We start from the raw sequence: 26,175 nt of genomic DNA on the forward strand, positions 1-26,175 counted from the left end.
ACTTTCAAATATACACAATTCCTTTTTTTTTTCAAAATCACAGACATGTTTGTTTTTCCAAAAGGCTACAACATGGCTGGAACATGACTCCCCAGCTTTCCGTGCTCTCACAGAGTTGGTTGAGGAAAAAACCCTCCTGCGTGACCTGAGACAGATGGCTCTGTTCAAGCACACTGGTATGCCTTCACAGTCTTTGAAATGAGTTTCTTAGAATTGCATTATCTTTGTTATTAAAAAGAGGAAGCGAACTGCTGTTTATTATCTAGTCACACTGTTGTTATTTGTAACCTCAGACAGCATAAGACTGTCAGCATTCCTGATACATCTAAACTTTTCAACACCAGCTATTATCACTTTACATGAGTGATATTGATTGATATATTTTCAATTGGACATATTTTGCAGGATCTCTTGAAGTCTTTCATAACGTACGCACCTGAGGTACGCACCAAAGCGACTTCTCTTTATATACGACTCGATGAGAGCCCGCGCAGAGTTGGCCATCATAGATCACAATATCAATATTGGAAGGGAACAAAAAACAACGCTTGAGGGTACAGTAAATAGTAGAATAACTAACTTGATTTCGGACTTATTTTACCATGGCACATATAGCTAAACATAGTTATAGTAGCCTACATAATCAACAACTTATTTTTACTTTTGTCTGTGGGATAGGAAAACCGCAGTACAAGTACATGTACACAAAGACGACACAGCAGTGGGTGGCTAAGCCAGTGTATGAGCCCACCTCTCAGGACTTTCGAAAAGACCTGATGGAGGACGTCTTGAAGTTGAGGGAGGAGAAAAGCCTGGAACCTTGGCCCCGTCCTCCTCCTCGCCCAAGAAGGTTGCTGCAAAACATAGCACCAGTGCCGAGGCCAGACCTGTCTGAGTTGGTGGCCCAAAGACTGTCACGGTTCAAGCAACTCTGACTTGTAGTGACATTTCTTTTGTTCTTTTAGAGTACAGTTTTCTTTGTATTTTTTATTTATAATGTACATAGTTTGTTTTTCCTTTTGTGTTTATTTCATGTTCTATGTGTGGTCTACGTCTTTGTTGTTTGTCTATAAATAAATATTGTAGTTTGGAATGAAAACAAACAAAATGTGTTGATTTTATATTGTTGTTATTTCAAATGAGTATGAACAATATTTGTATTACCCTTTCACATTGCAATACAAATAATATCAACAAAGTAACAATTTTTAGTAATTGGTAACTAGATGATCCTGGAAGCGTCTTCTGCCTCCTGGAATCCATGGTATACTCCACTGGTAGAGGGGTATTTTCTTATTGCTGTAACCACACAGCTTGGCAGAACTTGTCTTTCCCCTCATCCCAGTTTCTCTCCTTGAAGCACCCACTCAAGGAAACCCCTGTTGGTAGCATCGGCTAACTAGCGCCAGATTTCGGAGTGCAGGGGACAAGCCGAGATGGGCTATGAGACATACGTTCACACTCGGTATCATGCTTCAACACACTTTAGGTCAATATCACACCGGAATAGAGTCCCGAAGCCATGACGTAGCGTTGCCAAGGCAGCAATTTCACTGGATCTAAACAAATCAATCTAACCATTGAAATCGCCATAGCGGTGGCTTTCTTAATCTATTTCAATACTTTTAAGTAATAATAATATTTCTAAGACGTTAGAATATTTTTTACACTGTAGGAATCACATACTACAACATATATTCATACCAACACGATCAAATTCGTGACTACAGAGTTGTACTGTATGTTAGCATGGGTTTCCTCCGTAAAAGAGACCTGCATGTAACTTCACAGCATGCGGTTAAAATCCTTAAATTCACGGACGTGTTTTGCCTTTATTTTTTTGGCAAAAAACGTCGCTCTTAACAACCGCCAGTCTATGAGAAGACGTAAAATATCCACTGGAATTTTCTTTCTTTCTATTACACCTGCCATGGAATCTGTGTTATGTGGGTAAGCTGCTGCCTAGCAGGTAAAACACGTTTAAATGGATATATTTATTTTTATTAGCTAGAAATGATGCCACATGTCTACATCCAATGCTATTTATGCCACTTCGAAAGTTTGTTTAGATCCAGTGATTCTACCGTCATGGAAACGCTACGTCACACTTCGGGACTCTATTCTCCTTTAACTAATTGTGCGGTGTCCATAAGATTCTAGAGCGCTACGCTTTGATAAACACTGCGTTTTCGAGAAGGACTACAATGTTCCTATGGTTACAACCAAAGATTCTAGAACAGAGCTCCGCTCTAGAATCTTTGGTTGAAGATCCTTGATTATTAACCATTAACCCCTCCGCTTCAACCAGAGATCCAAGGTAATTAAATAATCTTTGCTTCAACCCTCTCTCTTACAACTGTTCACAACAATTCGTGTCTATCTTGAGCCATCAGTATTGTATGGGTTATTTGTAAATTCCAATAGGCTACTGTAACTTAGCCCGTCTGTTCTCCATGAATAGCACGGAAGTCGGTGATATGCGAGAAGTGGTGACCATGGTAACGATCATTTGTTTTCCTCTCGCTCTCTGGCCAGCTGATCTAAATAAAACTCGGATTGGTGCGGAGACTCCAATCAGACGGACGGATTCCTTACTGAAGATTTGGAAGAGGCGACTATTTAATAGTAAGCCTACGCTACGTAACTTGACAGATTCAACCCTTTCTCTATTTCTGTCCCTTTTGGCCTGTTCACTAAAACAGCGGTAGACTGATTTGGTCTAAAACAATAACGTTAGCCTGAAGCAGTCAATATCATTTTGTAGTTATTTTTAAGTTGGCGGGCCTATTTGGTTGTTTAGATTTTGCTGAAAATTATTGTTATTCTGGAGGAATTACTTATATAAATGGGCCTATACATGTGCATGGTTAGGCCTAATGGGCCATCACTCATGTTTATACAGTCTATGGTAGCTAGGCTATATGGTTGTGATTGGGTTGCCATAGCCCTATTTACTGACTAAATCAGTCAGCCTGGCTAGAATTCAGGCAAAAATAATTTTCTTTCTTTTTTTGCAACACAGTTTTAATAACTCATTGTAACTGAACTAAATGTAGTCAAGTCAAGTCACTCTTTTTTTTAATATAGCACATTTTTGTTGTACAGAGTGCAACCCAAAACCAAAATGTGGGCCTACCTTTACAAAAAAATAACTGCAGGTATTGGACAAAATAAAAATAGTTTTTCTAAATTACAATGCAGTACAATGCAGTATAATGTCTTGTTCAAAATACAGCATTCCTGTATGTGAACTGCAAAGAATTACTGAAAAACTGCCCTTTTGACACTCAAAAACCAGCAGTTTTGATACTTTGTACGAGAAGGCAGGTTTTACAAAACACACTTCTCTCTGCTTCCCAAAATATTGTGTTGTGTTCTGACGACAGGAATAGTCTCAGCACTTTGTACCTGCTGGAATAGTTCACATGCATAGACTGAGATTGCTCTAAGATTTTGTGATTGGTATTGTGTGTCAGCCCTTAGCCATGTCTAACGCTGAGAAGGTTCTCATCACCGAGCCAGACGCTATAGGCAAAGCTGATAATGCACCAACAGTCCTCATGAACGCCACCTATACAGACCCCTATGAAAAGGCTGTCAGATACATGGAGAAGCACAACATATTGCAGCTATTTCAGGTAAACTTGAATTTCTTTAAAAAAAAATCTTTTTAAAGGTTTCTTGAATTTCCCCTTGAGGATCAATAAAGTATCTATCTATCTATCTATCTATCTAAACAAACAAACAAACAGATGCACAGACATACACACACACACACACACACACAGACATACTGGTATGTATCAGTAACGAACTGGTTGATGTTTGATGGGATGTGTCTCCATGGTGACAGGAGATAGCTGAGAACCTGGTGTTTGACCGACCTACAGATCCACTGCAGTCAATGCTGGAACAGGTACTGATGCTTTAGAACATCTCACTGAAGCCCATGATTCCACACTACTGTCTGTCTGTCTGCCTGCCTGCCTGTCTGTCTGCCCGTCTGTTTGTCTGTCTGTCTGATGAGTGAAGGTAAATGCTCTAGATGCCTCAGATGCTCATGGTTACTCAATGATGTGTCAGCCTGTTTGACTGACAGAGTGATAGACAGATAGGCTGAGAGCTCGAACTCTGAACTCTGTTTTATAGGTGCAAAGGAAGATCAAGGATCGTGAGGAGGCGGAATCGGAAGGAAAAGGTGGTTTTGAAAAATGAAAATAATTGAAAACATTAAGCCCCCCCCCCCCCATTTATTTTTGCACTTCTCAACTGTAGGGGGACCCTGAGAGCAAATCTCCTTTAGTGTTGCTTTAGTGTGTTGTCTATTAATATTATAATATCACACTTGTAATGACACAGACATATCTAGACCTAATATAACGAAAGGGCCATTGAAAGAGAGAGAGAGAGGGGTGTGTGTGTGTGGGGGGGGGGGGGGGGGGGGGAGTAGAAGTACAGTATACAAATGGACATTGCTAATATACGTAGAGTTCTTAGAGTTCTTTATTATTTATTAAACAGATTTATTAACACAAACAGTAGCCACTTATAGATAAGTGACAACAGTTAGAACTTGATAAACACATTTAAAAGGTTACAATGACTGTTCTGTTTTAATTGTTATGGCTTTCTAGTTAAGAATAATCATCTTTGTTTTGCTCCAAACACGTATGACTCTCCTCAGCAATACCATGTAGCTGCTGAGAATTAAAATACAACTTTAATGATAACAAATAAAACTCAAATACACATGTCTGTAAAATCTGCTTAATGAGACGTTTGTCCAGTTTTATCAATGAGGTAAGGACACAGAATATGTATCCATAAATTTAATATGTGAAGACTATAAATCAAATCATGTAGATTATAATTCCAGGCCAGCCAAAAGAAAAGTTTATAAACCAAATATAACTTTGTACACAGCTGTACATGTGAAATACTAGAAGTACTGCCTGACATAGGCGCAACTGAAGCAGTGACAAAATAAGATCAAAGAATAAGCTTTCAGTTGTCTGATAATGAGACGTTGGCAAGAGTGTCAGTCTTCTGGACCCTGCAGACCGTAGCACTGTTTGTGAGAAGCCCGAGATTTTTCCGTCCCTGCGAGGGCCCTCCTCCCCAACCCCGGCCCTCCAATCAGGCTTCTTATCAGGGAGGATAAAACGGCACCTCCAGCTCGGACACATTCCTATTCTGTCTCTACACGTGAAACCATCTCAGTGCCCAAACGCCAAACCACCCTGAATCACTTATTCAACACACAAAACATCCATAGACCCACACAGTTGTTTAGTGTTTAGTTGTGTGTGTGTGTGTGTGTGTGTGTGTGTGTGTGTGTGTTAGAACGGGAACAGCTATCCTATAGTTTAAGGCTGTCATTGAGTTATGTGTTATTGCCTTTCAGTGTGTACAACATACAGTTGGTGGGGGGGTGGGGGTTAGCATGGGAAGCAACACAGACTGACCTTAGAATGTGCTGACTTTACTAGTGTATCAAACTGCCCTTAAGCCTGCAAATGTGTGCAAATTGGCTAAATTAATTAGACAATTACATAATGCCTCACTTTAGAGTTCTGTCCAGTAATACTTCAGTGTTTCAGAACCACTAGCAGCATATTATACCCATGAATTTGTGCATGAAGCTGTGCACAGAGAGTCTCACCTCCAGCACCATACAGACGGAGTTTGGGCCCATTTGAGAATCCCAGGAGGGTCACTCTATATCTCTCCACTGGACAGATCCAGCCAGTCTCTACAGAACACACAGCTGTGCAGAAAGGGACACTCACAACATCAGCACTCACCCTGCCCTGCACGTTTCTCTTCCTTGATCTGTTCCCCCATGTAAGCACTCTTACTATACACAGATCCAAGTCCAGGCACCAGACTCCATTTGTAATCCATTCTGTGTTTCCCCCCCCCCCAAACTCAACCTAAATGACAGCCAAGCTTCAGCCCTGTTTACCTTGCAGTGAAGTGTTCTTGAGTTACCTCACCACTGCCCTCTGCTGGTGGTTTTACCACACTGCATGAAGGGTGGTGCCCTCTCTGTAGTTTACCCACACATGAAAGCTCTCTCCCAGCACTCACTCTCTCACTCACCAATCTCCTCTGATAGGCATCCAAACCAGTCTCAGCAGCAGACTGTGTGACCTGATTAACCCTCAGAGAGGAGGGGCATTATTCAGTAGCCTTGAGCAGAGGCTCACTAGAACTCCATCACGACAGCTGTAGGGGCGAGAGGCATTCTGGGAGTCATGCCGCTATCCATTTGGCTCGGACTGCTCGAGTTGTATGCGCGAACGTAACGTAATTACCTGACTTGTAGCACTTTAGCGTTCCAGTTTGTCTTTGTTTATATTATATACTTTTATTACTTTTATTACTCTGCTGTTAGTGCATGTTGTGTGTGATGTCTGTATGCTACTGAGACCTTGAATTTCCCCTTTTGGGATCAATAAAGTATCTATCTATCTATCTATCTAGAATATGGACGCCACCAGGGCAGCAGCTGCCTCGGTAGTGCTGGGCGCTTGCCTAGAACACGAGAGCAAGCTTATGGCTCATCTAAACAAGCTACGGGATGATTTGCATTCATATTCAAGCTTCATCACACTTGCAATTTTAATTTCAACAAGTGCTGTCACGTTTTTCTTGAGCCATGAGGGGCAGTCGGCTACCAGTAGCAGTAGTAGGCTTGTTATTGTTATTGTTAGCTATATTAGCCTCTTTAGCAAACCAGCTCGAAAAAAAAAAACGTTACATTGTATTGCACGCACGCAAGACTGGGCAATGCATTTAAATGGTGACCGGATTAAAGCACTATTGTAATCGAGTGTGTAAGAGCATTTAAAATCAACATTAATTTGACTAACGTAGTACAAATACAAAGAAAATACATCTCAACTTCAGCAATTATGGGCGCAGCCATCTTTGTTTTAAACGCGCACATTCAGCTCGGTGCACACTCAGGAGCCCTGAGGTGAACAGTCGGAATTCCGACCAAAAGGGGGTGAGATTTACAAAAGTGTGAGATTTACACTTTCCAACTCGGGCAGGGGATTTCCGATACAAATGGATAGACCCATCAGTACTGTAGGGGTGAGAGGCATTCTGGGAGTTGGGGTCAGTGCTGTAAGGGCGAGAGGCATTCTGGGAGTTGGAGTCAATGCTGTAGGGGCGAGAGGCATTCTGGGAGTTGGGAGTCAGTGCCGTAGGGGTGAGAGGCATTCTGGAAGTTGGACTCAGTCCTGAGGGTGGCTTATCGTAGACGGTTAGACAGAGAAACAAATAGCTTACTGTGTAAGAGAGCATACTACAGCCTAGGGTTTCTTGAATTTACCCTTGGGGATCAATACAGTATCTATCTATCTATCTATCAATCAATCAATCATACAGCACAACGCATCTCTCTGATTCTTCTAATGTCCTACTGGGTAGGGGAGCAAACTACAGCCAAGGGTTCCATACAGCACAATGTATTAGTCTGTTATTTAGCAGGGTTGTGTAGTTTGTATGTAGTGTGTTTGGGGTTGTGATGTAGCATTTAGCAGGTTATTTGATAATCTGTGTGTAGTGAGTTTGGGGTAATTTATTATACGGCTCTTCAGAATGCTGCAGAAAGTTCCACTAACATGAACGGACCCTACCAATGTATGGAGGTCCGATATTTCTGTATAATGACCGCTGAGAAAAATGAATGACTGTTGTCAATGGCAACGGGTTTTGTGCTTCTGATTTACCTCTTTCATATTATTCTGCTCACTTATCGCTATGGAGATTTGGTTCTCAGTGGAAGCCCCGAAACGGTAACAAAATTATTTTAAAAGACATTGTGTGAAGTTTCTTTTCTCATTCTGCAAAGTAGCCACATAATAAGTGGGACAACATATTGTCTGCCGGTCATTATGGGAAAAATAATTCCCTTCAGAACAAAGCATGGCCACTCCACATCAGGGTCCGTTCCCCAGTTCCCCATGTTGGAACTTATTTTTCAATAATGACTGGCAGACAAAACATGATCCCTTACGTCTTTATCAGGGTTATATGTCAGTGTGTATGCAGTGAGGCTGGTGTAGTAGTGAATGTATTGGGTCGTCCCTCTGGAACACATCATCTTCCTCTTTCTCTGTTTACACACTTCCTAGTCTCTCTCTCTCTCTCTCTCTCCGTATCAATTTCTGTCTTCCCCAACTTCACCTAGTCAAGGTCCAGTCCTGCCCTCCAGTTCAGCTTCATCTGTGTGTCTCTGGGGGGTGGGACTCTGATTCCTCAGTAAAGTGCCTCTGTCCCCATAACCAGCATACATACTGTAGAGACATACATACATACATACATACATACATACATACATACATATACATACAAACAGCATACATATGGCATATTCCAGTACAAGTAAAACTTGCATTGAGATGAACTCTCCGTGAGAGGGTGAGTGGCGCTGGCGTTGTTCTTGAACGATCACCTGACATCTGGCTAACGTGCCGCAGCACTTCTATGATCCTCCGTCATAATGTTACAGTAGCAACCTGTGAAGCCATGGAGCATTAGAGTATCATGAGAACAAATGCCCGGTTCTTGATGATAGACTCAGAACATAGAACTGTCTGAGAATTCCCAACACCGAGGTCACAGAGGAACAGAACATGCTGAGAACTCAAAGACTTCATGGAGCTTTAAGTTGCTAATGGTTTAGAATGTCAAATAGATTTGTCTTTCAGACTGTTTCCATAGTTCTGGGGTTTTCACTTCTCACACCAGGGGAGATGGATTGGGTATGTTATTGCTATGAAGAGTCCTCTTGCTGTGATTGTTGACAGTAGCACATCAGTAGCAGGACAGGAGCTCATCTCTGAGACAGCACCAGCTTCAGCATGTCTGGACTGATGTTTGATGAGATGGTGCGCATTTTGAGGCTGCTGGTCTGGTGCAATGATTGGATAGTGTGCATCCTTTGCACTTCTGGCCTGGTTGTAGATCTACAGTCGCTCCACTCCTCAACCCCCCCTACCCCCACCCCCTCTCCCCCGGGTAACTAGGGCTCCCAAAGCACTTAATGAGTTTGTTGAGTTTGTTGATGGGTATGTGTTCTTCATCTCGCCATTGAAAACTCCCCTGATTCATATATAACGCAAACCTGTCTGCATTGACATCACTCAATCTAATCTGTATATAACCTGTCTGGATTGCCTTCACTCAATTTAATCTGTATATAAAATATCTGCATTGCCTTCACTCGATTTAATCTGTATATAAAATGTCTGCATTGACATCACTCAATCTAATCTGCGTATAACTTCTCTGCATTAACATTCATTCAGTCATTCATGCATAGTCTGTCTGCATTGCCTTCACTCGATCTGCCGGCTGCTACGGTTGTCCAGCACCATCGAGCGCCGCTGGGGCTGGTAGAAGCAGCTGCCGGGCGATGTCTCCAGGCGCTGCCCGCTCTTAGGCAGGGTCATTTTGCTGCACCCGGTAGAACCACCTCTCAACACCACCCCGCCATCAGCAGTTACCGTCTTGCAGTTATCCACGTGCTCTTTAGAGGGGACATCTGAGGCTTGACCGCTCGTTTTGTCCCGGCGGGATCTGGTCTCCTCCTGGCGATGCGAGGGCCTGTCCCAGAAGCTGGCTGCCCTGCCCAGCCCGGCTGCGGCCCGGGCGTGGGGCCGATCCGGCCGAGTGGCGACAGAGTGATGGGGCGCGGAGGAAGGGGGCGCTATGGGGGCGTTGGGGGGATCCATGATGGGGAAGGGAGGGCTGAACAGCACCAGGCTCTGGGGTCGGGGCCGGTTGCGGAAAGAGGGCCGCTGGCGGAGCAGCGAGGAGGCCGGGAGAGGGAGGTGCATCTGGTCAGGGTAGTTGGGCTCGACGTTGGGGGAGTGCTTCCTCCGGAGCACCAGCGGGTCTGCTGGGGGGGAGGGGGAGCATGGCACGGCCGGTGTCGCCGTTGGCGACTGTGTTACCCGGGGAACAGGCTCACGGTTCTCACGCTCCTCCTTGGCACGGGAGGATGGGGAAGGAAGAGGGGCTGGGGTTGCCGTGGCAGTGCTTCCATGTGGCTTTTCCTCCATCGTTTTGAAATCTTTCCGATTCTCAGGACCCTTCTTCTGATCTTCTGGAAGCTTCTTCAGATCTGAGGTGGCCGAGCCCTGTGCACAGAGATGTGATGACCTCAATAACTGTATCTATAATGGTAAATGGACTGTATTTATATGACTGAAGGGTTGTGAAGTAAAATGTACTGTAGTCCACAAACATTCATGGAATGGAAATTAACTCAACCTTTATTTCATTTATCTGAATAAGACCAATGCTGTTTGAGGTACTATTTGTCCCTAGAAAGAGCAGCAGAGAATGGTGCTTTGAGGTATTTTGGAGTGAGTCAAAGCTAACTTGGTTTAATCTACACAACAGTTACTTTTTAAAGCCAAAGATGTTTTAAATATTTATGTCTCTTCTGCCTATTTGGTCATTTAAGATGGAGGATAGTTACGGGCATGGAGCTGTACTGGACTTTGGGTGGGACCACAGGGACGGCTTTTGCCTGGCTCGTCCGGATGGTGAGTGGCGCTCGCACAGAGGCCACTCCCACTGGAGGCGGGGCCGAGTTTCGTCTGGCTGGGGCCCGGGGGTTGCCTAGGAACAGCTCCAGCTCCTCTGAAAAGTCGGCACTGCCCCCTTCAGAAACACAAAGCAAGTCAGATTCTGCTATATGACATTAGTAATTTTACATTGATTACTATATAATAAATATATGTACGTATATTCCATTTTCCACTGCAGTTAGAGCTGAATAAGCAATCAGAGTTGCTGAGCAAGATTTTCTTTTGTGACACAATAGCATTGCATTACCTTTGTTGGCTCGCCAACAAGCACCACCAGGATCTCGCCGTTCCATCAGGTTACATCGACTTTTCATGGTGGAAAGATCCAGAACATTCTGATGAGGAGTCGGCTGGTTGGAAATGTCTCTAATGACCCTCTGCTGAGATGAAATGTTGTCATGGAGGTCAAAGACGAAGTCAAAGTCACGGTCCAGGTCAAGAGAGCAAGGACGGTGGCGGCTGGCGGGAGTGAGTACGGAGCTGGAGGTTCTGGTTCCAGCCCTTTGCTCTGGGAAGCTGGGCCGCAATGGAGCGGAGGGTGACAGAGTGGAGTCGTGGGATGCTTGGCGCTGGAACCTCCTGGCAATGGGGGCAGCTGAGGCTGGAACTTTGGGCGCCAACTGCAGTGGGGGATTCTGGGGGTTTTCAGGTCTCCCCTCTGATCGGAGAGATTGGATGATGGGTGAGGAATTTCTGCGGGAGCCAATTGCCTCGTTTTTATGGGAGACTCCAGTCGTCTTGGATAAAGGTTCTGGTATCTTCTCCTGAGTGAGCTTCTCTATTTCAGGACCTAACTGAGAGACAGTGGCCTGGGAAACACTCTTTTTGTTCTGATTGGCCACATCACCAAACAGCTCCTCAATGGTTGGCGTATGTAGCGGACTGGTCACCCACTCAGTGTGCATCAGATCATCCAAGGGCTCCACCTGGTCAAGCCCTTTCTCCTTCTCTCGTCCTTTTTTCCTCTTTTCCTTCCCTCCACGCCGGACCCCCTGCTTCTTCTCCTCTTCCTCCTCCTGAAGCGTCTCGCCCAATGGCGTCTTTCCAGGAACCTGAGTGTTCAAATCACCAAGAGCCTTGTCAGCTGGTAGGGTTGTCTGTTGAGTTGCCATGTCATTCCTACCAGCACTCAAGTCTTTGGCTTTATCCACTGTTTCACAGGAAGTCTCCAGTGATATCACAGACCCCAACAAAGCCGGCTCCTTTTGATCATCCTTTGATAGTGCCTGGGTGCCTGACTGATTGGTTGTGGAGGTCAGTATGTCCTCATGGTCACTGAGAATGTCGGTCTCCCTAAGAGCACTCAGATGTGATAGAGCAGGCCCAAACTCTGGCAGCAGAGGGGCTTGGTGTGTTGTCTGGCCCGCTGGTATCTGCTCTATGGAAGTTGAGGGGGCATTTGTCTTGAGAGGTTCAGAGCTCAGGTTGGAAGGTTGAACAGGGCCCAAGTTTTCTTCTGGAATGTTCTCCATAATCCGCAGTTCATCTTCAGGCCATACTGTCATTACAGAGCCTGGATGAACAGACGAAATAACAAGAAAGTCAGACATGCAACCAGTTTTCTATTCTCTCATTATCATCATTTCAGTAGGGGCTATGTTTACATGAGCATGCACTATATCTGTGGGTTTACTAATCTAAAGAATCCAGTCAATGCTAGAGGCAGAACACTTTATTCACCTGCAGTCCTTCCTCATCTAATCACATTTTGAATATAACACAAAGGTTGAGGAGTATTACTTGCCTTCCAGTGTCTGACCTTGGACTCCTCCCTTGTTTTTTGTTGCCATCTGGTTTTTGTTACCAGGGAGATTCTGTAGATTATCATCGTCATGGAGATCTACCAGCTGTACATTCTCAGCAGCTCCTGACTCTGGTGCAAGGCCAGATGAATCACCATCTGTGGTAGATTCTGGTGTGAGTTCTTTTCCAGTACTGATGTCAGATTCCGGTGCGCATTCATTTCCTTTACTGATGTCAGATTCTGGTGCTCTGTTTTTTCCACTACTGATGTCATCTGGTTTTGGTGCACAGTCTTTTCCTGTGCTGATGTCAGATTCTGGTGCACATGGTTTTCCCGTACTGATGTCAGATTCTGGTGTGCGTTGTTTTCCAGTACTGATGTCATCTGGTTGAGATAGCTGAGCCTGTGGGGAGTGTTTAGGGCTGAGTTGAGTTAATGGTGTCTGTGTGGGCACTGCCCCTGATGTAGAGCTTCCTAGGGTAGGGTGATCTGTGCCAGGGTTGGACATAATATCAGCTTTCTGGGCTGGGGTTGGTAACAATGCTACTCCAGGTCTGACTGAATCTGGTGAAGATGGACCGGGTGAAGATAGACCAGGTTTAGATGGACCAGTTGTAGATGGACTATGGACTTTGGTGACTTTAGGACTGAGGTTCTCATAGGAGGCACCATCACCTGGACCGCAAGCACAGGGTTCTGGAATGAAACTTTCACCCTGAATCTTAGGGTTGTGGTTCTGAAGGGGGATGGTCTCCATGTTGGATAAAATGTCCTCCAGTCCTGGTAGAAGACATTCCGCTGGGTGGAGGCCAGCTGCCCTGCCATCACGGTCTGCTCCTCTATCTGGACGGCACGTGCTCTCTTCCTGTGTGACACTGACGGGACAGGAAGCTGCCGATACACTGTCCGCTACAGCACCACTGGCAGGCATCCTGCTGGCGTTTGGCTGCCGTTTCAGGCTTTCGCCACCTTCCTTGGTTGGGTTGGATTGTGAGCCTGAACTGATATCAGGTGTATTCTGTCCCCCTGAGTAACCAGGTTCAGAGGAGCTAGACCCTTTGGCAGGTTTAAGACTTGGGTTTGGGTTCAGACTGGGTGGGTTTGGGCTAAGACTAGTTGCACCGGCGCCACCTGGCCTGCAGGGGGTGCTGTTGGCACTGATCACAGCAGACACCCGCAGCGGTACTGAGACAGCAAATGGCTCTGAGATGTTTAAAGCTTTCCGCTGGTGCCGTGGCGACAAGGAGGGGGACTCTAGCGGGAAGAAGGATAGATGAGGGGCGGAGCCAACCACAGCTGCTCCCCCAGAGTTGTGATGGGAGGAGCTTGAGAAGAGCATGCGTCGGTTCTTGGGAGAGGTCGGCCGGAAGGAGCCAGAAGCTTCATCCCCTTTGAAGACCTAAAAAGAAAACATTCAACAGCGTTTAGACTGCGTGAGCTATTATAAACAGGACCTTCACCTCTGGAAAGAGGTTGCGGTTTTGATTCCTTCAGGGTTCACAGGCAACATTCCTAAGACCTCCCTCTAAACCTCAAAATGAAAACCCCTCATAAAGACATCCTTGTACAGCAAAGTTCAGCTATATAAGACTCCTTTTCAGGCTCTACAGGCAAGGGTGCATGCACACACACACACACACACAATCATACGCACACTCATGCACACACACACACACACACACACACACACACATACACACACACATACCTTGACACACACATACCTTGAGCTGCTCTGGCAGGGCCTTCTGTGAAGCAGTCGCTGCTGGTCCCGCCGCTGAGGCACTCGCACTGCTTGTCAGTGATCCTCCAGTTGATGACACACTTTTCTTCGGGCTTTTGGGGCCCCACACTTTAAGGTCCTCGTCTGACAGGCTGAAGTCTGCCTCTGAGCCCAGGGTCCGGGACTTGATTGGCAGGCCATTGCAAGCTCCTCCTCCTGAACCACCTACCCCACTATTGCCAGATGAGGGCATGTTGTCATCTGTTGTCAGGAAAACAACCAGTTTAAAACTGATGTCACCAACATTTATGGCATACCTATGGCAGACTCTATAAACAAATTATTACACTATCAAAAAGTTATTATTATGCTAAGAAAGCAAACTATGAAATGATAGCCTTGATGCAAAAGCACCAATTAACACCTAAAGAACAGGAGTAAAAGACAGAGAAATAAGAATGAATAAAGGAGAGGAAAACTATACTATATGGAGAAAGGGACGAGAGAGAGAGAGAGAGGGAGGAGGGGGAGAGAGAGGGGGAGAAAGGCAAGAGAGAGAGAAAGTTGGAGAAAGGGAAGACAGAGAGAGGTAAGAGGGAGAACGATAGGTAAGAGGAGGAGAGAGCTGGAAAAAGGGAGGAGAGAGGGGGGGGAGTAGAAGGAAATAGAGATAGAGCTGGAGAAAGGGAAGAGGGAAAAGAAAAGAGAGAAAGAGCTGGAGAGAGGGAAGAGGGAGAGAGAGAGTGAGGAAAAAGAGAGAGAGAGATAGGATGAGAGGGACAAGAGAGAGAGAGCTGGAGAGAGGGAAGAGGGAGAGAGATCTGGAGAAAGCCTACCTGGGGAAAGGGAGCAGATGGAGTCCATACTCTTGGATGGACGGATTGCAGCTTTCTCTGGGGAGAACAGAAGAAAAAGGAGGATGACAAGATCCATCTGTGCAGTGTGTGTGTGTGTGTGTGTGTGACAGTCAGTTTTGCTCTGTGTATGAGTGTGTTTGTACCGCTCTGTGTATGAGTGTGTTTGTACCGTTGTCTTGGGCTCTCACGAGCACACTCCCATTGCGACTTAGCTTTGCTGAACGACCAAGACCGAAGATCGACTTCCAACGTTTTGATGATTTGCTGGAAAGCTTTCGCCTGAGAGAAATAGTGAGAGAGAGCAAGAGCGAGTGAGAGTGAGTGTGTATGTAAATACCTGTGGCAATAAGGTGTTCAGGTGTCCAGACGTGATGTACATTATGGTGGGAGCTATGGACTGCTCTACATACTTGCTATCAGATAGGTCGATGACGGTGTGGTAGAGTGTAGCCACCGTTCTCGTGTCCGGGAGGCTGTTCTCCCGTTGCCGGGCGGGATGGTTGGCACCTAGTGACCGCGCCTGTGCTTCCTCCAGGGACATGAGCTTCAGGGAGCCACAGGAAGTAGTGGAGGAGGGAACAGGAAGTGTAGCGTACTTCTCCGCCACTGTCGGCACCGAAGCTGGGTGGAGAACAGAGGATGGGAGGCAAACTGAGACTTTAACTTTCCGCTTAACTTCAACATTCCGTCTAGACTTTAATGTTCCGTCTAGACTTTAACGTTCCGGTCCATTTCTCCCTCTGTATACACAATCCATCCTAATCCTCCCTTAAGCCTCCTCATAATTTCATTCAAAAAACATCATCCATGGAGGCGTGTAGCACCACTAGTTTCAGCGCCCGCCCATACAGCGCCCACATACCACATTCGGGTCCAAGTGCCCACGGGGACCCAGGTGCGAGTCCGACTGGGTCATTTCCCAATCCTACCCCATCTCCCTCTCCCACTTGCTTCCTGTAACTCTCTCCACTATCCTATCATCAGAATAAAGGCAACCCCCCCCACACACACACACACAAAAGCATCATCCACCATTGCAGTGAGCTATCAGGTTCTCTGTGTGCTATCACTATTCAGTAGTACTCAGTAGTGAGTCTGCTGGGCTCTACCTTCTCTGGGCGGTCCCAGGTCCCGGTCCGGGCAGCCGGTGCCGCCGAAGATCTGGTCCGTGTGCTTGAGGATAAACTCCACCACGCTCTGCTGCACACGCACCTCCATGAAGGCAGAGTCACCTGTACAGGACGTGGCCTCCTCCATATCCTTAGACCTGCAGAGCGAGAGAGAGAGAGAGTGAGAGAGAGAGGGATGGAGAGAGGGAGGGAGTGATGGAGAGGGAGGGATAGAGGTAGAGAGAGATGGGGGGGGTTGAGAGAGATAACAAAGAGAAGACAGATGGGGAAGAATAGAGAGCATGAGTATACCGTATCCTGTAGGACACATTACCGGAAACGCTATCGACATCAGAGACAGGAGAGCATACCTGTAAACATTTAGCTTTCCAAAAACGGGAAAAAAATCTTCGGGGGGGGGGTCAGTGTTTGTACCAGATCAGTGTTTGCATATTTAACATGTTTCATACACGTGTTTCAACACTGCATTTCGGTCGTTGCTTTTACCTTACCGAAAACCTACGCATGCCAGTTATGTATCCACTAGCTACCTGCCTACAGCCTACTTCCAAAACTCCAAAGCTGCTTGCTGTCAGATTTGGTTCCGAGGACACAAGTTGCCTATTGTGTATCAACAACACTCAATAACAGTTTATGTGATGTGTTAATCAATTCAATTCCCAACAATTTGACAACAGCTAGTTCTGGAGTAGGCTATTCAACTAGCCCGCTTGCTTGCAAGACTCTACCTTATTTGGGTTTTGGGTTGCCAGGTCTTAGCCTATGACAAAACGGTTGAAATTGAAAGTAAGTGATCGTGTATGTGTAGGGTGTAGTTCATACACAATCTGGCAACCTGGGAGATGTCAGACTAACAGAAAAAATGAATGGATCAATGATTTTAAAATGAAGTTTGATGCAAATTACGGGAGTTTTCCGGGAGAAATAACAAAACGGGAGGGTGCCGGGAGATGACCTTGAAATACGGGAGAAACCCGGGATAAACGGGAGTGTTGACAGGTATGCAGAGGAGAGGCATCTGCCAGAGACAGAGGAAAGGTGTCCATCAGGGATGCAGGTGTCTATCAGAGACAGAGACACTGATGTCCATTAGTGGTCTCACCTGAGCAGGTTGGGGGCCCACACCAGGGCCAGGTTGCGGGCGTGCATGTTGGTCTGATGGCTGAGGGTCGCCAGGTGGGACAGGTGCCTGCTGAGGTACTCCAGAGTCCTGTGGCGATGAGGAGGGGAGCGAGAAAGATTAGTGTTGTTACAAATACCAAGATTATTCCCTTTTAAAGTTCATAAATCTTAGTTCCAATTTCAGTCGGAGGGCAATCCAGCCATGCCAGTATATTCATCGTGCCGAGAGCCAAACCATAGCCACAGTGGGAATATCAATATTTCATATGTCTCATTGCATTATTGAGTGAGTATGTGAATGAATTAGTGAGCAAGTCAGTAAGTATGTGATTAAGGGAGTGTGCGACTTTGTGAGGGAATGAGTAAGCGACTGAGTGAGCAAGTGAGTGAATGAGTAAGTGTGTGTGTGTGAGTGTGTAACTTAGTGAGTGAGTGAATGAGCAAGTGTGTGTGTGTGAGTAGGTGTGTGTGTGTGAGTGAGTGAATGAGTAGGTGTGTGTGTGAGTAGGTGTGTGTGTGAGTGAGTGAATGAGTAGGTGTGTGTGAGTGTGTAACTTGTGAGTGAATGAGTAAGTGAGTGTGTGACTTACTGAGTGAGTGAATGAGTAAGTGTGTGTGTGTGAGTGTGTAACTTAGTGAGTGAGTGAATGAGTAAGTGTGTGTGTGTGAGTAGGTGTGTGTGTGTGAGTGAGTGAATGAGTAGGTGTGTGTGTGAGTAGGTGTGTGTGTGAGTGAGTGAATGAGTAGGTGTGTGTGAGTGTGTAACTTGTGAGTGAATGAGTAAGTGAGTGTGTGACTTAGTGAGTGAGTGAATGAGTAAGTGTGTGTGTGTGAGTGTGTAACTTAGTGAGTGAGTGAATGAGTAAGTGTGTGTGTGTGAGTAGGTGTGTGTGTGTGAGTGAGTGAATGAGTAGGTGTGTGTGTGAGTAGGTGTGTGTGTGAGTGAGTGAATGAGTAGGTGTGTGTGAGTGTGTAACTTGTGAGTGAATGAGTAAGTGAGTGTGTGACTTAGTGAGTGAGTGAATGAGTAAGTGTGTGTGTGTGAGTGTGTAACTTAGTGAGTGAGTGAATGAGTAAGTGTGTGTGTGTGAGTAGGTGTGTGTGTGTGAGTGAGTGAATGAGTAGGTGTGTGTGTGAGTAGGTGTGTGTGTGAGTGAGTGAATGAGTAGGTGTGTGTGAGTGTGTAACTTGTGAGTGAATGAGTAAGTGAGTGTGTGACTTAGTGAGTGAGTGAATGAGTAAGTGTGTGTGTGTGAGTGTGTAACTTAGTGAGTGAGTGAATGAGTAAGTGTGTGTGTGTGAGTAGGTGTGTGTGTGAGTGAGTGAATGAGTAGGTGTGTGTGAGTGTGTAACTTGTGAGTGAATGAGTAAGTGAGTGTGTGACTTAGTGAGTGAGTGAATGAGTAAGTGTGTGTGTGTGAGTAGGTGTGTGTGTGTGAATGAGTGAATGAGTAGGTGTGTGTGTGAGTAGGTGTGTGTGTGAGTGAGTGAATGAGTAGGTGTGTGTGAGTGTGTAACTTGTGAGTGAATGAGTAAGTGAGTGTGTGACTTAGTGAGTGAGTGAATGAGTAAGTGTGTGTGTGTGAGTGTGTAACTTAGTGAGTGAGTGAATGAGTAAGTGTGTGTGTGTGAGTAGGTGTGTGTGTGTGAGTGAGTGAATGAGTAGGTGTGTGTGTGAGTAGGTGTGTGTGTGAGTGAGTGAATGAGTAGGTGTGTGTGAGTGTGTAACTTGTGAGTGAATGAGTAAGTGAGTGTGTGACTTAGTGAGTGAGTGAATGAGTAAGTGTGTGTGTGTGAGTGTGTAACTTAGTGAGTGAGTGAATGAGTAAGTGTGTGTGTGTGAGTAGGTGTGTGTGTGTGAGTGAGTGAATGAGTAGGTGTGTGTGTGAGTAGGTGTGTGTGTGAGTGAGTGAATGAGTAGGTGTGTGTGAGTGTGTAACTTGTGAGTGAATGAGTAAGTGAGTGTGTGACTTAGTGAGTGAGTGAATGAGATACCGTAGATGGGCTTCAGGAAGCTCCTTCACCACACTCTGGATGTGGCGAAGCTGTTCGTTCTCACCCTTCACCAGCATGGCATCCTGGGAAACCAGAGAGCAAGAAAATGTTCCGTCTAAACCATCAACAGGCCAAGCCAAATAACTATGATTAAAAAGAACAGTCTACATAATGTTTAATGTGTGTATGTGTGTGTGTTTACTCTTCATACTCACAGTGAATTTCTTGTAGAGCTGGTACGTGAGCAGCGGGTTGGGCAGTTCTCTGAAGTAGAGCTTACAGAGGGACCCGACACAGTGGATGTCCTGCAGGTAGATCTCTTTGGTCAGGTCAGGACACGAGTCCGTCACAAACTCCTGCCTGGAAAGACACAAGGACACTCACACACACGCACATGCACACACACACACACATGCACGCACGCACACGTAGACGTACATGCACATGGCCACACGCACACAGACAAACACACACACACAAACACACACACACACAAACACACACACACATGCATGTCAGACATTTATACATTTTCTAGGGGGAGTTAATGATCAGACAAGAGAGAAATGGATGAACGGATAAGTGGGTAGATGGATGAGTGGGGAGATGGCTGTATGAATGGATGAGTGGGAAGATGGATGTATGAATGGATGAGTGTAGATGGGTGAATAGATGAGTGGGGAGATGAATGTATTAATGGATGAGTGTAGATGGGTGAATAGATGAGTGGGGAGATGGATGTATTAATGGATGAGTGAGGAGATGGATGTATGAATGGATGAGTGTAGATGGATGAATAGATGGATAGATTTGTACCGTAGTCTCTGGATGTTGGATGTGACTCCAGAGAGTCTGTAGATTCCATCTACAATTCCATGTTCCTCAATGAACTCAGCACATGTCCTTAGAACCTGTGGAACTATAGAAAGAGAACCTGTTAGAGGACAAGGAACCAGCCTTCAGACAGGTCAGTATTTAATCCACACCATGACAGATTTATATCACAGAAAGACCTCAGATTGATTAATTAATTGATTGATTGATTGATTGATTGATCGATCAATTGATTGTTTGATTGAAGTTGTTTTCATCCATCTCTGAGAATCATCAGAGAAAATGGAAAAAAGGTTCAGAAACCCATTGTACAGATATGATTTACTGTATATCATATACTGTATATCTTAAGAAGTGCATCACCGACACCCTGTTACAGACTGACCGACAGACCCTCAACTGACAGTCCTCTTACACAAACATACACGCACACACACACATACACAAACATACACACATACTTACACACATACACACATACATAAACATACACACACATTTTAACACATGCACACACACACACACACACGCACAGATGGACATGTCCTGTCCAGGTGGCTATTCTGAGTTGGGGTCTACATCCTGTCCATATTGTGTGTGTGTTTCTGAGAGAAAGAGGGTGTATGTATGTGAGAGTGTGAGTGTGTGCATCTGAGAGAAAGAGTGTGTATGTGTGTGAGTGTGTGTCTCTCTGTGATGGTGACCACTGGATTATTCAGACAGAGAATGTGAATACTGTGATAGTAAATATTGCTTTGTTTACTAACCAGCCAAACAAATCAATCCTTTCTCTCACTGTTTCTCTGTGTCTCTGACTGTGAACACAGGAAGTCAGACACTCAGCCCCGCCCCTTTAGAACTTTAGAACAGGAAGTGTGAAACTGGAGGAAATGCTTTGTTTGTGAGAGAGGAAGGAGGTGACACACACACACACACACACACACACACACACATACAGAATTACATTTACACACACACACACGCGCGCACATACACATGCTCAGAATTACATTCACATACACCTATATATTTAACCCAACATACAGAGAAAGAGGGTGATACATTTCAATCACACGCACATCCATACACACACACAAACTAAAAATACAGGAACAACACACACACACACACACACACACACACACACACACACACACTAATATTGCTGAATATATCAATGTACACACACTTCATACACAATAGAGAAAGTTCACTTACACACACACACACACACACACATACACAATATAATTAGTGGCAGAACGCCCTGTTGAAGTCCTTGAAGTATAGCTGTGTGCAGCTGTGTGTGTGTTCCTGTGTGTGCATGTGTGTGCCTGTATGTGTGTGCCTGTATGTGTGTGTGCGTGCCGTGAACAACAATCTGGCTTCCTGCTATTCAAACACTCAAAGCCTTCTGGGAAACCACCGCCCTTGAGTGTGTCTCAAAATGGCTCTCCTTGTTTACCTCCAAAACCATCAGTCCATCCATACGGCTGTACATAAAACCATCAGTCCATCCATAAGGCTGTACATATAACCATTTATCCATCCATACAGCCGTACATATAACCATCTATACATCCATACAGCAGCAGATATAACCATCTATACATCCATACGGCCGTACATATAAAACCATCTATACATCCATACAGCAGTACATCTATGTCTAAAACCATTTAGTAATCCATACTAACGACTATCTACCACTGAAACAATTATCCACACAGGCAGGTAGCTCTCAAAAGCAATTCCACTGAAACAAATTGAAAGTGAAATGACATGCACAGGTATGCAGTGTGAGCTGAGAAGGCCTTGGTCAAAGATATCTCTAATAGATTACGCCTGGACATCTTGGTCAAAGATGTTTCTGATAGATTACGCCTGGACATCTTGGTCAGCGATATCTCTAATAGATTACGCCTGGATACCTGGATGGGTATAAAGAAATGTGATGGGATAAAATCCAATCCCGTCCCCTTGCTGTCTGTGTCCATGCTTTGGCACAGGCTCACAATAAGGTGAGGATTTACCATGAGGTGAGGATGGACATGATATGTGTTACATGTTTGATTTTCAAAAGGTAGGTGGGGCCCAGGCCCCAGTGGTCCTGTGGTCCTAATACACAATTAGCTAACAAGTAGCATGTTGCTAACAACACATCAATTTCTTCTTCAGATCAGCAGTGTTAGCTTTAGCGTGTTATACAAAAGCATCCCTACCCTAATAGCTAATGTATGTTTCTTAAAAAGAAATTAAATGATCACTCCAGGGGATTCTAATGATTCTTTTTTTAATTATCGTGTTACATGTTCCAAATGTAAAGCACTTTGAGCTGCATTCTTTGTATGAAAGGTGCTATACAAATAAAGCTTATTATTATTATTATTATTATTATTATTATTATTATATTATTATAATGTGCCACTGAAAGATGGCTTGTAATCTGAGACTTTACCGTCACATAGAGTCTGGCTATGGCAGTGGAGTCCAATCAGAGGATATGTGTGTTTACAGTGACAACAAACAAATAAAACACTCTCAACACTCAGCATATCTCCCATCACACACACACACAGACAGACTGTGGCAGTCCCCGCACACACACATTTATAGCACATCAATAGCTGATTGCACACACACACACACACACACACACACACACACACACACACACACACACATTTATAGCACATCAATAGCTGTTGCAGCACAACCTCACACACACACACACACACACACACATTTATAGCACATCAATAGCTGTTGCAGCACAACCTCACACACACATTTATAGCACATCAATAGCTGTTGCAGCACAACCTCACACACACACACACACACATTTATAGCACATCAATAGCTGTTGCAGCACAACCTCACACACACATACACACACACACACACACACACATTTATAGCACATCAAGAGTAGCTGCTGCAGCACAACCTCACACACACACACATACACACAAACACAAGCAAACCCTTACACAGCTGCTGCAGCACCACCCTACACACACACACACACACAGTGTAATTGTTTTTCCTAATAACTTTGTATAGATATTTTTTTTTTACACTGAATGACCTTTGTGTATGAAGTGTGCTATATAAATAAACCAGCATTGCCTAAACAAGCCAGGTGTTTGGTCTCTGTGCATGAAGTGCGCTACACAGATAAACAAACCAGGTGTTTGGACTGCAAAGCCCAGTGACGCATAAAGGATGGGGTCCACACCAGGCGCGATACAAAGAGTTGAAAACATCGGGGCTCTTACTCAAAAATATATACCGTTGTCTTAAGGACATGGACACTTTTTGCACACTTTTAGACAGAGAGTTGTTCTCAAACTGTGCCGTTATCCACACTGGTGTGGTTGGGTAAGAGTCAGGCGCGCATTGGGGTTATTATAATTATTTACATATGGCTGTCATTTTTTGTAAAAGTCTGCCTTGGAAATTCTTGCTTTAGTGTGCTCTCTCACATAAGCATGGAATTACTGAGCTCAACTAGTTGGCTAAATGAAGCACACTTCTTCACCAACCTGTGAACCTAGACAAGGCAGGTCTCTCAGTGGCTGAATGTCTGAACCTGCCAGGTTGCAACAACCACCTGCGGTTCCTCTCGTACTGAGCAGGATTACCATTGCAACAACACATCATCAGCAGGGTAAAACTAACCTGTCTCACAATGGTCTAAACCTAGCACACGTTCCCTATTCGTGGGAACGTGTGCTAGGCTCTCTGCTGATACAGCAACGGAAGAGTCCTCCACTGCTAGCCCTAATCCTTTCTTTTTCAAAGTGTCTTTCGTGAAATAGCAAGCTACCACCAGAGGTCAACGATCATAAAAGACCCGTGTGTTCTCTGTCGTAGATCTGTTTTTCTTTCTGAGTTATCTGCTTTCCTTTGCGACCTCATCAATATTATTATTAACATTCTAGAGGGAGAGAGAGAGTCACAAAGCGATACGTTTTTTTTAGTCTACTGTAAAAAATTATATCCTGGGCTACACTTATAACATTCAGGGCTGAAGCCCATGATGGCTTGGCAACGCCCATGGTCCACACCCTCCATGTGTTAGACCTGCATCCACCATGACAGCATACAGGGAGGTGCAGTGGCGGATGGGAGGATGGTCCTGATGGAGCAGGACTACAAACACACATGCCGCACCCGTTACACAAGACCAGGTCCCTGTCAGAGAGGAAAAGCTTCCTTGTAAACAGGCAGCATTTAGTCGACTCTTCTGGCCACTTCCGAAGGAGAGGAAGCGCTTGGCTCAGGAGCACCTTACCCAGGTCAAAGGTCACGAGCACAGCCATGACAGCAGGACTGAAACAGGCTCAGAGTGAAACTGGCCAATAAGATGATAAGACTAAAGTTACTAGTGGTAGAGGTGTGCTGAGATTAAACCTCACTGCCTGTGCTAGCACCTGACGCTAGCCTCCAGGGCCCTCTGGGGTGCTAGGCTCAGCCTCCAGGACACTAGTCTTAGCCTCTGGGGTACTAGCCTCCAGTGCACAAGACTAAGCCTCCAGGACGCTAGTCACAGCCTCTGGGGAACTAGGGTCAGCCTCCTTTGTACATTTTCATCCAGGACGCAATGTAGGATTCACAACTCATGGAATAGCTACAGCAGGCTGAGCGATGATGTCTAACAGGGCAGCCGTGGTCTACTGGTTAGCGCTTGTCGGTTCGAACCCCGATCAGTAGGCACGGCTGAAGTGCCCTTGAGCAAGGCACCTAACCCCTCACTGCTCCCCGAGCGCCGCTGTTGTTGCAGGCAGCTCACTACGCCGGGATTAGTTAATGCTTCACTTCTCAATAGTGCTACAGAGGCGATATCCAGCTAGATATCTATCTATAGGCGATATCTAGCTAATGAAACACATAGAGCGGGCTATGGAATGATATCCAACAGAACCATATATTTATTTGTTTAGCTGACCAATCAGTGACCAACAGTGGTGAACGTTACTGGAAAGAGAGGAGAACGGCTGCCTGTCAGAACCAGCACTGCCAACTCGTGCCACATATGCTTTCAACAGTGAAAACCAGATTTAGTTATGTTTTTTAATTAGTCATGGACATGAATAAAGGGAGCATTTTTGTACAAACTCAGATTTCTTTACTGCAAAATAGTAGCCTAGCCTAGGCTCAATGCAAAGTTATGTGTGGTTAACGTTACCATTTTTTTTTTTTCAAATATGAAAATTGTGTCACGTAAGGGCCCTGTTCATGTTGCACAAATCTTTTAATGACATTTTGAGTCTGTTACAGTTTTTCTCAGTCGCTTTGGTGCTTTTCTCACATCACTATTAACATTTGCACAGCAGTTAGTGCAATTCTCAAAACAATTAGTGCAAACTGCAAAACCTAGTGGATGACCTGCAAAAGCACGTCACTTGCTCAAAAGTCCATTCCTCAAAAGCAGGTATTCATGTCAATGAACCTGTCAGTGTCATCAAAATGAGAAGTCTTGACACCATCGTTTATGAACAAGATAGTCAAATGGCTTTGTCATGTTTTCATTATGACAGTTCTCTCAGTGTTTTCCAATGCAAAAAAAGGTCAGAACTCGGTGACACTACCTGAACATGCTCAAGACAGCACTATACAGTACTTGTACAGCCATTTGAAAACTACAGTAAAGTTACAAATTGCTGTAGTTAGGTGAGTAAGTGAGAACAAGACACTGAATACGTACATTTTTACTGTATGCTCTTTGCAATTCTACAGCATTGTGACAGAATTTGATAACTAGTTCAACAATTTTGTATGTAATGACTCAAGCAATGAAATGAAGACTATTAGTTTTATTGGGAACGACTATTCAGCATTCATAAGTATAGTTCATTTTGACTGACATGACATAAGCAAATGATAATGTTAAAAAACAGCAGAGAATTGTATGAAAGCAACTGATACATGTCCAAAAGTATTTGCAATTTGTTCAGAGGAAGGAGAAATTGCTACTATGATGTGCACAAATGACTAAATGTTGTGGAGGTTGAACTAATAGTTATGAGAATTTTCATTCTGATCTGAAAAAAGCACCAAAGCGACTGAGAAAAACTGTAAGAGGCAAAATGAGGCACATTTAGGCCTTAGCATTGTAGCTGACTGGGAGTAGCCTACTGGCCATTAGCTG

At 44.8% G+C, this 26,175-nt stretch overlaps 2 protein-coding genes and 1 long non-coding RNA gene across 3 annotated transcripts in view; 2 read left to right on the plus strand and 1 right to left on the minus strand.

Moving 5' to 3' along the window:
- The first annotated feature begins 65 nt into the window (after positions 1–65).
- Positions 66–1,097, plus strand: LOC121708720. The gene is made up of 3 exons (XR_006031746.1): positions 66–176; positions 406–554; positions 679–1,097. It is a non-coding gene; the product is annotated as an uncharacterized LOC121708720 (long non-coding RNA).
- A 1,084-nt stretch (positions 1,098–2,181) lies between these two features.
- Positions 2,182–4,230, plus strand: tex55 (testis expressed 55). Its single transcript, XM_042091548.1, has 5 exons — positions 2,182–2,317; positions 2,536–2,625; positions 3,477–3,638; positions 3,854–3,916; positions 4,150–4,230. The coding sequence occupies exons 3-5, from the start codon at positions 3,486–3,488 to the stop codon at positions 4,213–4,215; spliced, it is 282 nt and encodes a 93-aa protein (XP_041947482.1). The 5' UTR covers positions 2,182–2,317; positions 2,536–2,625; positions 3,477–3,485; the 3' UTR covers positions 4,216–4,230.
- A 4,804-nt stretch (positions 4,231–9,034) lies between these two features.
- arhgap31 (Rho GTPase activating protein 31) overlaps positions 9,035–26,175 on the minus strand; it is a 19,630-nt gene continuing 2,489 nt past the window's right edge. The window contains exons 3-15 of the mRNA XM_042091500.1: positions 20,001–20,103; positions 19,400–19,544; positions 19,185–19,267; positions 17,170–17,277; positions 16,047–16,204; positions 15,348–15,558; positions 15,107–15,216; positions 14,917–14,973; positions 14,082–14,341; positions 12,358–13,756; positions 10,861–12,126; positions 10,502–10,686; positions 9,035–10,157 (exon numbers count right to left, since the gene is read on the minus strand). Coding sequence (XP_041947434.1) covers positions 9,354–10,157; positions 10,502–10,686; positions 10,861–12,126; positions 12,358–13,756; positions 14,082–14,341; positions 14,917–14,973; positions 15,107–15,216; positions 15,348–15,558; positions 16,047–16,204; positions 17,170–17,277; positions 19,185–19,267; positions 19,400–19,544; positions 20,001–20,103 — 4,889 coding nt within the window. The 3' untranslated portion in view covers positions 9,035–9,353. The remainder of the gene's footprint in view (positions 10,158–10,501; positions 10,687–10,860; positions 12,127–12,357; positions 13,757–14,081; positions 14,342–14,916; positions 14,974–15,106; positions 15,217–15,347; positions 15,559–16,046; positions 16,205–17,169; positions 17,278–19,184; positions 19,268–19,399; positions 19,545–20,000; positions 20,104–26,175) is intronic.

This window comes from Alosa sapidissima, chromosome 5 (assembly GCF_018492685.1).
Source record: "Alosa sapidissima isolate fAloSap1 chromosome 5, fAloSap1.pri, whole genome shotgun sequence".
Taxonomy (NCBI): domain Eukaryota; kingdom Metazoa; phylum Chordata; class Actinopteri; order Clupeiformes; family Clupeidae; genus Alosa; species Alosa sapidissima.

What these genes read in the sequence shown, in the direction of transcription:
- tex55 (XM_042091548.1), top strand. Translation starts at nt 3,486, where the DNA reads ATGTCTAACGCTGAGAAGGTTCTCATCACCGAGCCAGACGCTATAGGC. An exon ending in ACATATTGCAGCTATTTCAG is followed by an intron (nt 3,639 to 3,853) that starts GTAAACTTGAAT and finishes CCATGGTGACAG; the next exon opens with GAGATAGCTGAGAACCTGGT. An exon ending in TGCAGTCAATGCTGGAACAG is followed by an intron (nt 3,917 to 4,149) that starts GTACTGATGCTT and finishes TCTGTTTTATAG; the next exon opens with GTGCAAAGGAAGATCAAGGA.